Below are 13619 nucleotides of genomic sequence, written 5' to 3'. Positions count from 1 at the left end.
TAAATGCTGTAATTTGATTATTTTAATAAACCATGTAACTTGGATGGATTCGATGCTGGCGTGACCACAGTGCACACGTCTGCTGTTGCTCACAGTGGTCCAAGGGACCGCTCAGGGAGCTTGTGTGTTTTCTCAGACACATGAAAACTTAGGGAACATTGGTGCTAGGCCTTTATATAGGTTTACAGTAAGTCACCTTTTGGTCAGCAGTATGTAGATTATAAATCATTTTACTGGCATCACAAAAAAAATAAGTAAATAAACCAGCAATAAATTAAACTACACGTCCAAAATAATAAATAATCAACTCTTATGCTGTGTTAGAAAAAACAGACAAAGGGCTATAAGGAGTCATTGTGTCCTAATATGCCAACTGTGCTGCTCTTACAGAAATGATGACACTTTTCTGTGGTTTGTTTGCATTTATTTTCTGTCAGACAATTTCGATTTGGATTTATTCTTCCAGACATTGTGGCACAAGTTAATCTGTCTGTGGTAAAAACGCATCAGCCTTGAGTAACACTCAATCATCACTTCATCTTGTCAGTTGTACAGAGGACCTGTCCAGCACAGAACCACCATGAGCAGAAATGAAGCGGTCTAATCTTTAAAATCAAACTTTCATATATATTACTCTGAAACACCAAAAGCTAAAGTAGTTATTTATGCATCTCATCTGCATGATGGTATCTGGAAAAGTTTGTATCACATATGAAATTACATTGATATAGTGGAAGCAGTGGTATAACTCTGAGCATATAGTCTATATATAGTTTATACTGTAATGCTATAACAAGGAAATAACATTTCTGATCTTAATGCCACACTTTTCATCTTTGTTTCTGTTTTTCAGTCACTGTCAGTCCTCCAGCTTTGGAACCTAAACAAAGAAGAATTGTAGTCGGTAAGTTAATAGAAGCGTGCCACCAGAAGCAACATTTGTCACTCCCAGTGAGGCTGTGCATGTGCTTTTGTGCACAAAAGATTTAGCGTTTTGTGTTGTTTTTCTACTGCTCATACTCAGTATTCATTTTATTTGACCTTCTGACTTACCTGGACCTCATGCTGTCCAATTAGAGGAGCCAGTCTCTGTTCTTAAGCTGGATCCTATTCAGGAGGTGTCAGAAGAGGAGAAAGGTAAAATACACTAAAGACATTAAAACCAGCAGATCCAGCTGATTGCATGCTGCTGCTGCATGGATAAATCAGTCTCCTCTGAGTGACCGTTTTCCATGAGTGCATTTGGACTGAGATCATCTTATTCTGTACTGACAAAAAGGACGTTAAGATGACCTTAGTACACTAAAGCATTTTGGAAAGCCAACTCTTGGCCTGTGTATATTCTGTGATGCTGTCATCATCATGTCCATTCATCATCTTGTTGCCTTGTTGTTGACAAATAAACTTAGAGACATTCTCCTCCTCTGCAGTCACATCTACCCAACTCCACCTGTGGTTTGGAGCTTCCTGTGAAAACTGCCAAATGCATGCTCATTGTATTCTTTTATTTCCCGTTTGCTGTCTGTAATTGGACCATGAATGTCCCGAACAGCTCGACTGACTGACTGAGATGTCCTTTACAGACTCGAGCAGCCAGTCAAACAGAAAGGTGGTGGAGAAGAAGCCTGAGCCGGCTCCAGAGAAGAAGCCAAGGGTGAACACAAGCGTTTTGAAAAGGAACTCCAACATAAAGAGAGAGATACAAGCAGAGCTTGAACAGGCTCTGATCAAGAAGCTGGAGAACTTGGGGGTCAAGCCTGTATGTTGCATATTCCTAATGAGCAATACAAGGAAGAATATGTACCATTATGCTAATCTGTAATGCTAATGTTATTCCCTCTACCTCTTTTAAAAGGATCAGAGCGGTCTAAAGAACAAGGAGCTCACTGCGATTCTGTCCAAGCTGGATTCAAAGCGGGAGAGTGTTGCAAAGTCGATGTCTGGCTACTGGAACCACCGGGAAGAGATAAAGAGCATTGTGGAGCAGAAGCTGGGTGCTCAAAGCACCAGCAATCCTGCTGCATACTCTCAGCCTAGATCCAGACACCCTGTTCAAGGTGCTTTCCAGTTCTTAATCATCCAAAAGCCTCTTAGTGCATGAGATCATCTTCTTAACCAACAAGAAATAATACACTGTGCTTTTGTCAATTATATTGCTGTTTGAGCTACTGTTAGATTTGCTGCTCCTTTTACAATCAGAATTTTTCATCGCATGTGGGTAAAGTTGAATTTTATTTTATTTGACAATGACTGCATGTGCTTTCCATAAGGTAGGTGTAATCTGTTATAGCTTGTTTGCTGCCACATACGCTGATTTAAGTTCTGACACACTGTCAGTGACTGAGCTGCTAATTGTGTTTACTTGACTCGTTTTTCTCTTCATTCAGTGTTGCAGATCCGCCCTCGCTCCAGCAGCCTGCCCTCCAGAGCCAGCCAGGGGGCGTCTGCTTCTGCAATCAGACAGCCTAAGACCCCTCAGCCAGCACCAAGGACCAAGGCCACCGCCCAATTCAAGACCTCTACACCCAACTCCAAGACAGCCTTAAAGAGCTTTGCTACCAAGTATGACAACAAGTTAATTTATCAGTCTTTGTAAAAGAATAGTTTGTCCATAAATGTCCACTCAGTATTTACATGGTTTAATCATAGCTGTGATAAATGTTCTAAAGTCATCTTTGATGAGCCATTGAAAAAAAAACTCACACAGTTTTGAACCATTTAAACATAGCACGCTGTTACTTATATCACCGGTCTGTTCATCATCAGTTCAGTGGAGCACAGTTAAGGTTCAAAACTTTTGCCATTTACTGAAAAAAATCAAAGTGATGTATATTTAAGTATCTCAGTGCTTGGTTGTGAACATGGTTATAGGCATAAATGAACCCGTGCTAAAGCAAGGCTGCAGGGAATTTTATATTTTTAATATTTGTTTAGAATACGACTATATGTAGTGAGCTTTGCTGAGTTCTGCTTCTCTTTTCTGTTTGCATTCGCACCTCCAGTAGGAATGTTAACGTGATAAAATAGCAGATGGTTACCATAGCAGCAAGACATCCGCAACAAAAAGGTAGAGGTCGCCATAATCAGAGTTGTGTGTTTGTGTGTGTCATGGTTTTCATGGTAACAGTGTGCTGTTAAGCCCCAGTGCCTGCAGCCAGCTAATGGGTAGGTTGGACTTTAGTATAGAGTGCTATCTGTTCGCTGTAAGGCTAGTATGCTATGCTAGCACACATGAAGCAGCTGGGCTGGGTCAGTACAGGCTGTGACACACAGGTGCTGAGGTCTTTTGTAACCTTACTTCAGTATTTTCTGTCTCCTTTTCTTCTCTGTGTAGAATCATCATAATAGTTTAGTATCACGACCAACACTTTGGAAAATACAAATGTTCTATTTCAGTTCCATTTGGTTGTTTCTGGAAATTCCCACTTTTTTCTTTTTTTTTCTTTCTTGATTTTTTTGTAATAACATTTTTGAAACGATTGGGCACAAAACAGGTGTTGTACTGTCAGGATGTGGCAGGTAAACCTGTATCAGACTCGGTGCTGGATACACATGCAAACAGTGAAAGTGTGTAGGATGTTCACTTTTGTCGGATGGGGTGGGGCTTGTATATCACAGCTGATGTGGTCTGATCATCCAACACCCCCAGCAAGGAACACATCTCTGACTGGGGTATTTTTTGTAAGGAAAGTGCTTCCAAGTGCAGTGTGACACATCAACAATTTTGTAATCATTTTCCAGGAAATTGCAAAATCTGAAATACCGTTAAGAACATTGTCAGCCTCCTGCTGACTTGTCATAGACTGCTTAAGTTGTATCATTTTGAACATCAACTAGGAACTACGGCTTTTTTCAGGGGTCTCAAACTTGCGGCCCATATTTTGACATGAATAAATATGAAGCAGTCTGGCCCTTGAAGTAAACTTTTATTTTGTTAAATACGAACAAAATGGTAGCTGAAGTGCTGCCACGTGTCCGGCCAGAAAGAGAGGAGTAGTGTGTTTATTTTGTAGTTCCGTGAAAGGCTTCAGTTAGTTGCGAGTGAGAGAAATAAATTGCGATCACGTTTGCAGTTTTGACCTGTTATACAATGCTTGAAACAAAACACTGTGTTTTCTTGTTTGATGTCCGGGGGGGGGGGTACTACTTGAACACTAAAGTGGCCCTCCAATGAAGTGACAGTGCCAGCATTGGCCCACAGCTCATTTAAGTTTAAGACCCCTGGCTTTATTATCAATGAAGTTCTTACACTTAAAAAGTTAACACTTTGACTTCTCGGTTAATTGAAACAGAAACTAAATGCAACATTGTTCTGATCACTGTCAACTTAGTTGTGTGCAGCAAAAACTGTTATTTGTGTCATTCTTAAGGACTCCTCCCTTCAGTTCAGAGGAGGAATCTGAGGATGATGTCACAGAAGAGGATGAGGAACAGCCCCTAAAACACCAGCAGGGGAAATCACCACAACCCAGATTTAACCAAGCAACCCAAATCCAAACTAGAGCTGACAAAGCCAGTCCTGTCCAGGACAGGCAGGCTATTTTCAGGCAGTCGCCTATCTCCAACATTCAGTACTCCAAAGTGGGTGGTGTAACCAAGACTGCGGTCACAAAACTAAAGAGCGATGAAGAGGAAGATGATTGGTCAGAAGTCAGCGAGCAGCAGGAGACTGACCTCCAGAATTACAAAGACCAGAACGGCAATGTGGAGAAGAAAAACCACGGGAAAGGTTAGTTAGGTTTGATGTTTTGAAGGATCTGTGTAAAATGACATTATACAGCATACATGTTCACCCTTAGTGCTGTGGTTATAGCCATTCCTCAACTCCCTGTGAATGGTACTATCTGGATTTTGATCAGTGGTTGTTGATCAAAGACCATTCACAGGATGTGGTTTATGCTGTCATAGTTTGCTTGTTATGTAAGATTCCAAGGTATTGTTACAATGCCTTAAAGTGTAAATTGTGTGTTATGTCTTTTTTACAGAAAACAAAATCAGTGACCTGGCGAGAAAAATGGAGAAGCAGTTTGCTGAGAGAGCAGTCAAGAAACCACCCGGTGGCGTTAGCGTCTTACCAGAGAGGGCGGATGAGGTTCAGGAACTCAGTGTAAGATGATGTGATCTCAGTGGATTGCTTTGATTTGATACTGCATAAATAAAAATGTAAGCTGTCATCGCAAAATTAAAAATGATCCATAATGCTGAAACACTAATATACTTGCTGGCAGTACACAGATCTAGAGGAGAGCAGCGAGTGGATGGTCTCCTCCTTAGAGGACCGACGGGATATGTCAAAACCAGCCCAGGATTCAGGACCAATGAGGAAAAGCCTGGAATCACGAAGCACTAGTGTCTGGGGAACCCCCACAGAGAAGGGTCTTAAATCAGGTCAGTGCCACTTTAATGCAGATGAATGTTTTACTGCCTCTCGTGGTCTTCATAGGAGGACATGTTGACATTTGGAGTTTGAAGCTTCTGTCTCATGCTGTCTGTGTGTTGTCGTGTGGCTCTCAGGTCTAACTGAAGCTGGAACAGGAAGCACGCTAAAGAGCAGCCTGTGCTCCCTGAGTGACATCAGTGACTCTGAGGACATCAGCTGATCACACAAAGAAACCTCAGCCACCTCCTCTGGCAACTACAATCAATCATAAAAAGCCATATTATAAAAGCTGTAAATAGAGGAAAGCAATATTTCACAAAGGTAGCTAGGATTCAGAGGTTGGCATAGAAAAGGTGGCCATCTAATCAATACCATAGACCTCGAAACTCTCTTCTTGCCTTAGTCTTTTTTACTGTTTATCTTTTAATAGATTGTCTTCTGTTTTTCTTGTTTCGTTTTTTACTCATATACAATCCAAACTTTAAATGAGATACTGATTTTGGTACTGTATGTAGAGTGGGTACGATTTTGTATATCCCATTTTATAATGTATGTGACTTTGTAAATAAAATATTTATACAAGCAATCATAGATTTTTCTTATGAAATGATTTCAAGCAAGTAGTTTTTTGCCCAAGTTTTGCTTTAATGGAAGTATTCTTAATGTCAATAAACACAATGAAATATGTCCAATGAAGGAAATAAAACAATGAGCTGTACAATAGGAAGTCTTAACATGTCACAGGAAACAATCTTTTGAGATGCCTATTCTGTGGATTTTGAACATAAAACTTCATGTGACAACATTTCAGCATTAATTCAACTGCTAAATATACAGAATATGCAAAATATGAGATATCTGCAAACCAGTTTCAATGCAGTCTTGTCTAAAACAGCCTAATAATTAACTGACATCATTATGTTACAGTCTATATTTTTAATTCAATAAGATAAAAACTAGAATATACTTTAAATGCTTGAAATCGTTAAAAATGGCAGGCTTTGTGGAAAATTTTGGGTCAATTTTTGCTGTAATTTTGGGGGTAAACAATATTATTTAGCTATAATAATATTATTTCATTTATTTTATGTAGCACCAGTTCACAGTCTTTAAGGCAAGCTATCTGAGCCTGGCGTCAGATGAAAGTTAAAGTAGACCCAATATGCCTTTCCTTATATTCAGGCAAAGATTTACTTTCAAGAAATGTGAAAATTAGAGAGAGAACATGCAAAACTGCATTAAAAGACTCCAAGAATTAAACATGTAAGGAGCATAAAACAAACTCAGTAGATTCCCTTGAAACTGATCTTATGAGATAAACTGAGTTCTTGTCATACACACTGAAAGTTTACGTTTCAGCTTTTTGTAATGATTTTGTTCTTTTTTTCAACAACATTTTGAGCTTATCTGATGATCTGTAGGATTGCAACATCTACCAAGTATACAGAAAACATTGTCTTTTTATTCGTTTATTTAATCTTGAGCACCATCTTCTGGCATCTCAGCAGAAGTACAGGCTCAGTACTACAGTAAGGACTTTTTAAGAAATATGAGAAATTGATCACTGTGTGTGGCACTCGTTCTCAATGGAGAGCATTACCGATTAAATTCACTTTCGTTGATTTCCAATTAAAGTATGTCATTTTTATTTATAAAATGCTTTGTATTTAGCGAGTGATGAGTAAAGTGCTTATCATTAAGGACAGAAGAAAAATACAAAAATAAATAAATGAATAATAAGAAATAATTCAAAACGGATTTTAAGAAGTGACTTAAAAATAGACAATGGCAGCAAATTCCACAACTTAGGCGCTGTCACAGCAAAAGCTCTCTGAGCTTACGCTGTGTCCTGGCACATCTAAGAGCAGATGATTGTCTTACCTGAGCGACCAGGAGGGTGAGTGCAAATGGTACAATGTAATGTACAATGTGCGACGTAGGTACAGAATACTTTGTACCTACATTGTTTTCTACAGATTGGAAATAATTTTTTAAAATCTCTTTATTAAAATAAGATTTTTGTGTATGTTTCATGTGTATCGGGTGATCAATCAATGCAAAAGAAAAACAGAAGTAACAAAGGCAAGATATCTGAAGACGTGTAGAGGTGACAAAATAATTGTGTAGTGGATATAGTGATGCTCTTTCTCTCTTTTTTTCATAAGCATGCATTATATGCCTGCTTTAACAACACATACAGTCAAAAAGTAATGTCATGAATGAAAGTGTCAGAAAAAAGCAGAAGCTTTCTCATTTAAGCAAAAACTGGGGATAAAATAAACATTTAAAAAACTACTAAAGCTACTAAAGTTAGTTATTAACTGTCTTGTGGAGAGTTAGTAGCAAAATTGATCCCACCTTTATCATGATCAGCTCAAGGTTCAAGGTTCAAGGTTCTTTATTTGTCACATGCATAGTTATAAAAAAAACAGCTTTTATGTATAATATATACAATGCGGAGTACCTCCTGCCTGACGGAGCAGATGATTAGCTTAACTGACGGAAGTAGAGAGCATCCAGTGAGGATGCTCTCAATGGCACAGTGGTAGAAGGTCCTGAGGATTAACAATCAAATGACCCCCTATGAGCAAGCACTTTGGCGACAGTGGGAAGGAAAAACTCCCTTTTAACAGGAAGAAACCTCCGGCAGAGGTTCAGGGAGGGGCGGAGCCATCTGCTGCGACTGGTTGGAGTGAGAGAAGGAAGACAGGATAAAGAAATGCTGTGGAAGAGAGACAGAGATTAATAGCAGGTACGATTCAATGCAGAGAGGTCTGTTAATACATAGTGAGTGAGAAAGGTGACTGGAAAGGAAAAACTCAATGCATCATGGGAATCTCCTGGCAGCCTACGTCTATTGCAGCATAACTAAGGGAGGATCCAGGGTCACCTGGTCCAGCCCTAACTATATGCTTTACCAAAAAGGAAAGTTTTAAGAAAGTTCCACATAAGAGGGGCCTGAAAACTGAAGGCTCTGCCTCCCATTCTACTTTTAAATACTCTAGGAACAACAAGTAGGCCTGCAGTGTGAGAGCGAAGTGCTCTAATGGGGTTATATGGTACTACAAGGTCATAAGATGGGGCCTGATTATTTAAGACCTTGTATGTGAGGAGCAGGATTTTGAATTCAACAGGGAGCCAATGAAGGGAAGCCAAAACAGGAGAAATATGCTCTCTCTTTCTGGTCCCTGCCAGTAGTCTTGCTGCAGCATTTTGGATTAGCTGAAGGCTTTTCAGGGAGTTTTTAGGAATTTCTGATAATAATGAATTACAGTAGTCCAGCCTGGAAGTAATAAATGCATGAACTAGTTTTTCAGCGTCACTCTGAGACAGGATATTTCTAATTTTAGAGAATTTGCGCAAGATATTTTCTTGGTCAAAAATGACTCCAAGCTTCCTCACAGTGTTACTGGAGGCCAAGGTAATGCCATCCAGAGTAGGAATCTGGTTAGATACCATATTTCTAAGATTTTCAGGGCCGAGTACAATAACCTCAGTTTTATCTGAATTAAGGAGCAGAAAGTTAGCGGCCATCCAGGTCTTTATGTCTTTAAGACATTCCTGCAGTTTAACAAATTGGCCTGTGTTATCTGGCTTCATAGATAGATAGAGCTGGGTGTCATCTGCATAGCAGTGAAAATGTATGCTACGTCTTCTAATGATACTGCCTAAGGGAAGCATTTATAATGTAAACAGAATTGGTCCTAGCACTGAACCCTGTGGAACACCATAGTTGACCTTTGACCTTGCATTTTTGACTCATGCAAAAATTGGAGTCTATTAGATAGATATGATACAAACCACTGCAGCGCAGTACCTGTAATACCTACAGCATGTTCTAATCGCTCTAATAGGATATTATGGTCGACAGTATCGAATGCTGCACTAAGGTCTAGCAGGTCAAGCACAGAGATGAGTCCACTGTCAGAGGCCATAAGAAGATCATTTGTAACCTTCACTAAAGCTGTTTCTGTGCTGTGATGAGCTCTGAAACCTGACTGAAACTCTTCAAATAAACCATTCCTCTGCAGATGATCTGTTAGCTGTTTGACAACTACTCTTTCAACGATTTCTGATATGAAAGGAAGGTTGGAGATTGGCCTGTAATTAGCTAAGACTGCTGGGTCTAGAGATGGCTTTTGAGTAAAGGTTTAACTACTGCCAGCTTGAAGGCCTGTGGTACATAGCCGATCATTAGAGATAGGTTGATCATATTTATGATTGAAGCATTAATTAATGGCAGGGCTTCTTTGAGCAGTTTTGTAGAAATGGGGTCTAAAAGACACGTTGATTATTTGGAGGAAGTAATTAGTAATTAATTAAGTAATAATTTCTCTAATGATTAAAATTTTATTCGTGAAGAAGTTCATGAAATCATTACTAGTTAATGTTAAAGGGATGGTTGGCTCAACAGTACTCTGACTTTTTGTCAGCCTGGCTACAGTGCTGAAGAGAAACCTAGGGTTGCTCTTATTTTCTTCAATCAGTGATGAATAGTAAGATGTTCTAGCTTTACAGAGGGCTTTCTTATAATATACCTTTCCTTATATTGTAAGGTAAAGACCCTACAATAGTATACAGAAATCCCAACATCCCCTATGACCAAGCACTTTGGCAACACTCCCTTTCTGCTGGAGGTAGAAACCTCCGGCAGATTCTCACAACCCTCCGGCAAAACCAGGCTCAGGGAGGGGCTCAAATTATTTTTCCACAACACAAACCAGGCATGAACATGAAGAACTCAAAAAGAAGTTTTAAAATGCTTATCAACCACTTGATCAAAATTACAAAAATGATCAGTTTGTATGGTAAATAAGAGTAACAGGTTGGACATGTTATGCTTTAACACATCAGTTAGCCATTCTCAAATATCAAGAAAAAGATGAAGATGAATTGGTCCCCTCATTAAGTCCCCAATGAGGGGACCCATTCAGAAGGATTTACATAAGAGTCACTGGTGGCACAGGCAATTCAGGGACACAACTTTATTGCAGAGATTTTAAGCATTAAAAAACTTGCAAACAGAAAAATTGGTGCAGAATATTATAAGTAAGGAAATGCACCAGTAATACATTAAAGGCCAATTGTTAAACATTTTATAACTTATATTAGCAACTGAACTTGTACAAAGAGGATTGGAGACATGGAATTTTGAGGAGGTTGGCCAATTTTTATACAAAATACACCTCGTCCACCTTGTGGACTCAAATGTAATTTACAACACCAACCAGTAAGAGCAATTTCTCCTTTATGCTACAGCTTCATATTGTATGGGTAATCATACGTTTTCTGTTCTCTTCACTCTTGGTTCCCTCTGGCTCAGACGAAGCTGTCTCTGCCCAAGGTTTGATCTGTCTTATTTGTTGCTCTGGTTGTTCGGCCATCCATGCCTTTGTTATACAGTGGGGGCACTAATGTCACTCTGGAGGATGGGGGCGGCATCATGTATGTACGTCTGGTACGGGCAGTGGTGTAGGAAACTGGTCTCTGTGGCCTTTGGGTGGAACTGATGCTAGAAAAACAGGAGACACAAGGTGAGGTAATCCAAGCTGTTATCGGTTGCTAGTTGTGGCCTGCTATACAGGCAGCCACGAATAGAGAAAGGTTACCACTTTACAATCTTTAAGGACTTATTTATTTTACTCACCATGATGGTAGGATTTCTTTCCCAGACAAATAGGCCAGCACTGCCCCTGCACAAATAAGAAGAAGGGATCCTCCCCAGCCAACAAAAATTGCTGCTCCAAGTTCAAACCTGAAGTGAATGCAGATGTGTTTCATTGCATGGATTTTTAAAGTTAGTATCTATTTTTAAAAATCAGCTACTATAATATGAATACCACTTGAAAATTACTCACTTCTGTGACCTGAAATTTGGATTCTTAAATTCAGTTATGACTCTGTTAGCCCACCACGAGTAGGTGATCATGCCGCAGCCGCCTACCAGAAAAGAGGCTGCATTTTAAAACCTCTTTTTGGCTATTTTGAAAACTGATCAACCAACATATATGTATTGAAGGATTGTTTACCTGAAGCCAGGTAGGTGATAGCACCAGAAAATGTCACCCTTGAATTGACAATCTCTGTCCCACCTATTTTAGTACATTTCATCCCTATGAGTGTGAGGACGCCACCGAAGAAGCCTGTAATGACAGCACAGACCGCCAGTGCTCTGCAGGCGTGCAAGAACACTGAAAGAAAACAAATACAGTTTATGTTAACATAACAGTTGTGCATTTTATTAAGATAACCTAAAGAAATTTGTATGATTTCTCTGCTTCAAATTGTATCTTCAACATAGAAAAACATAGCAATGAGCTAAAGGAACAGCTGAGTAGAAATTAAAAAGAGAGACTGTAAAGTTTTGAATATCTCAGCGTATCCTACCAGGCAGGGCCAGCATGGAGGGGTAGTATTTGCAGTCAGACACCCCCGTGGTGTCTGAGATGCAGTCCATCCACAGGTTGGAGTAGTAGTTGGAGGTGGTCAGCACTACGGTGCCCACCTCTGAGAAAGTCCAGTACTCTGTGGGAAGAGTTGAAGAGACCAGAATCCAGCCACATAAGCAGGACACGAAGCAGCCAATCTCCACGTACATCACCACCGTCCTGTATTTCATGGTGAATTCTGGTCTTCGACCAAAATTCGTAACAGTTGAAAAAGTAAGGTCTCACTGCAGGAAATGTGAATGGGCCTCCCCCTTTGTGTCATTGCTGATGTGTAAGTGTCAGACTAGCAGTGTGGATGCTTTGAGCTCATCTTATCTTTTAGATAGTTTTGTCCAGTAAGCGCCTTTGATGTTGCCACCAGGAACAGCATTACGCCTGCCATTGGTTTTAACCTTTTCATCATGGTGTGCCTCTACTTTGTTTAGGTTCCCTGCTCAGATGTCAAATGTGTAAAAGTCATGGTTTTCATGACTAAACATTAACAGTTGTTTGTGTGATGTTTTTTTTTGTGTGTGTGGGGGGGGGGGGGGGGGGGGGGGGTATTTCATAACTTTCAAGTTTCACGGTGATCCCAGATTTCAGAATTGTTAAATGTATTTGTTTTTCATTGTTTCATATCTGTTATTGTTTAATAACAGAAGACAGCATGGTTTCTGGATCATGTTCATATGGGGCTTATTTGCAATGGTAGACCTTTAACCTGTGTTTGTGGATGAAGTTGTTTCTGAGTACATAAAAGAATTACCAAACAGATTCAGGCATGTTTTTGATGCAGTTTGAGGGCCCAAAGTTCACAGGCATGCTATATCGATGTTTGGCCTTGTCCTTTATGCAGAGTTCTGCAGATTCTCACAATGTTTTGAAGATATTTTGTAATGTAGATGATGCAGTCTTTTGCAACTTAAAATTGGGGAAAATAATAAAAAAAAAATCCTCCAAACTGTATAGAGATAGTTTTCTGCATTTTGGTGAACCATTGCCTAACTTTATGTCTGAGTGTTTCATGTCGTGCTGTTGTAAATAAAACATGCATTTATGCGATTTGCCGTCATTGCATTCTGCATTCGGCCAGAACTGTCTTATCCAAGCTGTCTTGTCATTTCTGTAAATAGTCTTTTGGAATAGATCTCCAAGCTTCGTCAAGGACATTCCAACGCTCTTTGAATGTTGGTTGCCTTTTGTTTCATTCACTGACAAGATCATCCTACATTACTTCAGTAATGTTGAGATGCTTTTGCATGATGTTTCTGAATCTAAGCTTTTCCTTGCTCATAATGTTATGAGTTCCTCAAAACATCTCTCTATCTTCCTCTTTCAGTCTGATGGAGGGAGAGGATCAAGAATTTTCCTCACGCTTTAAATGTTTTTTCCCCCCCATTGATTCTAGTAGTGGTAACAAAGCACAGTAGTTTATATGGTTTACATTTAAGTAAACCAACCTTTTTGGATAGTTAACTACGTGTGGAGTTACACAGTGAATTATACAGCTAGTTAGAGTGAGAATTCACGAGAGGGATTTAAAAACCACATTACCTCAGTTTCGATGGATCTGCTTGTCTATGTAAAAACAACTCGACCACGTTGTTTATGTATAAACAGTAAGCAGCCATGCCTGACACACCTGCATGAGGGAGAGTTGATGACACACGGGGAAAAACACACACAACAAACCAGTAAGTGGGTGTTCTGAGAAGCTTCTGAAATTGTGTCTTTTATCCTGTCTTCCTTCTCTCACCCCAAACGGTCACGGCAGATGGCCCCGCCCCTCCCTGAGCCTGGTTCTGCTGGAG

The 13619-nt window shown here is 39.8% G+C and overlaps 3 protein-coding genes across 6 annotated transcripts in view; 1 reads left to right on the top strand and 2 right to left on the bottom strand.

Annotated features, from left to right (window-relative positions):
• The window catches only part of dzip1 (DAZ interacting zinc finger protein 1), a 14699-nt gene extending 8737 nt beyond the window's left edge, over positions 1–5962 (top strand). For 3 of the 4 annotated variants that reach the window (XM_005744234.2, XM_005744235.2, XM_005744233.2), the window contains 9 exons: positions 854–904; positions 1078–1137; positions 1584–1759; positions 1856–2057; positions 2388–2562; positions 4371–4729; positions 4986–5107; positions 5229–5388; positions 5515–5962. In XM_005744234.2, the coding sequence (XP_005744291.1) occupies positions 854–904; positions 1078–1137; positions 1584–1759; positions 1856–2057; positions 2388–2562; positions 4371–4729; positions 4986–5107; positions 5229–5388; positions 5515–5600 (1391 nt within the window). In that variant the 3' untranslated portion in view covers positions 5601–5962. The remainder of the gene's footprint in view (positions 1–853; positions 905–1077; positions 1138–1583; positions 1760–1855; positions 2058–2387; positions 2563–4370; positions 4730–4985; positions 5108–5228; positions 5389–5514) is intronic. The other variant, XM_005744236.2, reaches the window with a different exon arrangement.
• A 4561-nt stretch (positions 5963–10523) lies between these two features.
• cldn10d (claudin 10d) lies at positions 10524–12095 on the bottom strand. The gene is made up of 5 exons (XM_005744232.1): positions 11768–12095; positions 11410–11571; positions 11239–11320; positions 11028–11135; positions 10524–10892 (listed from the first exon to the last, which is right to left on the bottom strand). The coding sequence occupies exons 1-5, from the start codon at positions 11997–11999 to the stop codon at positions 10700–10702; spliced, it is 777 nt and encodes a 258-aa protein (XP_005744289.1). The 5' UTR covers positions 12000–12095; the 3' UTR covers positions 10524–10699.
• A 1022-nt stretch (positions 12096–13117) lies between these two features.
• cldn10e (claudin 10e) overlaps positions 13118–13619 on the bottom strand; it is a 7644-nt gene continuing 7142 nt past the window's right edge. Inside the window, exon 6 of the mRNA XM_013913626.1 lies at positions 13118–13148. Coding sequence (XP_013769080.1) covers positions 13118–13148 — 31 coding nt within the window. The remainder of the gene's footprint in view (positions 13149–13619) is intronic.

This window comes from Pundamilia nyererei, unplaced genomic scaffold (genome assembly GCF_000239375.1).
Source record: "Pundamilia nyererei isolate P.nyererei 1_Seehausen unplaced genomic scaffold, PunNye1.0 scaffold00141, whole genome shotgun sequence".
Lineage (NCBI taxonomy): Eukaryota > Metazoa > Chordata > Actinopteri > Cichliformes > Cichlidae > Pundamilia > Pundamilia nyererei.
Note: the sequence above shows the minus strand (reverse complement) of the source record. Positions and strands in the feature narration are given on the sequence as shown.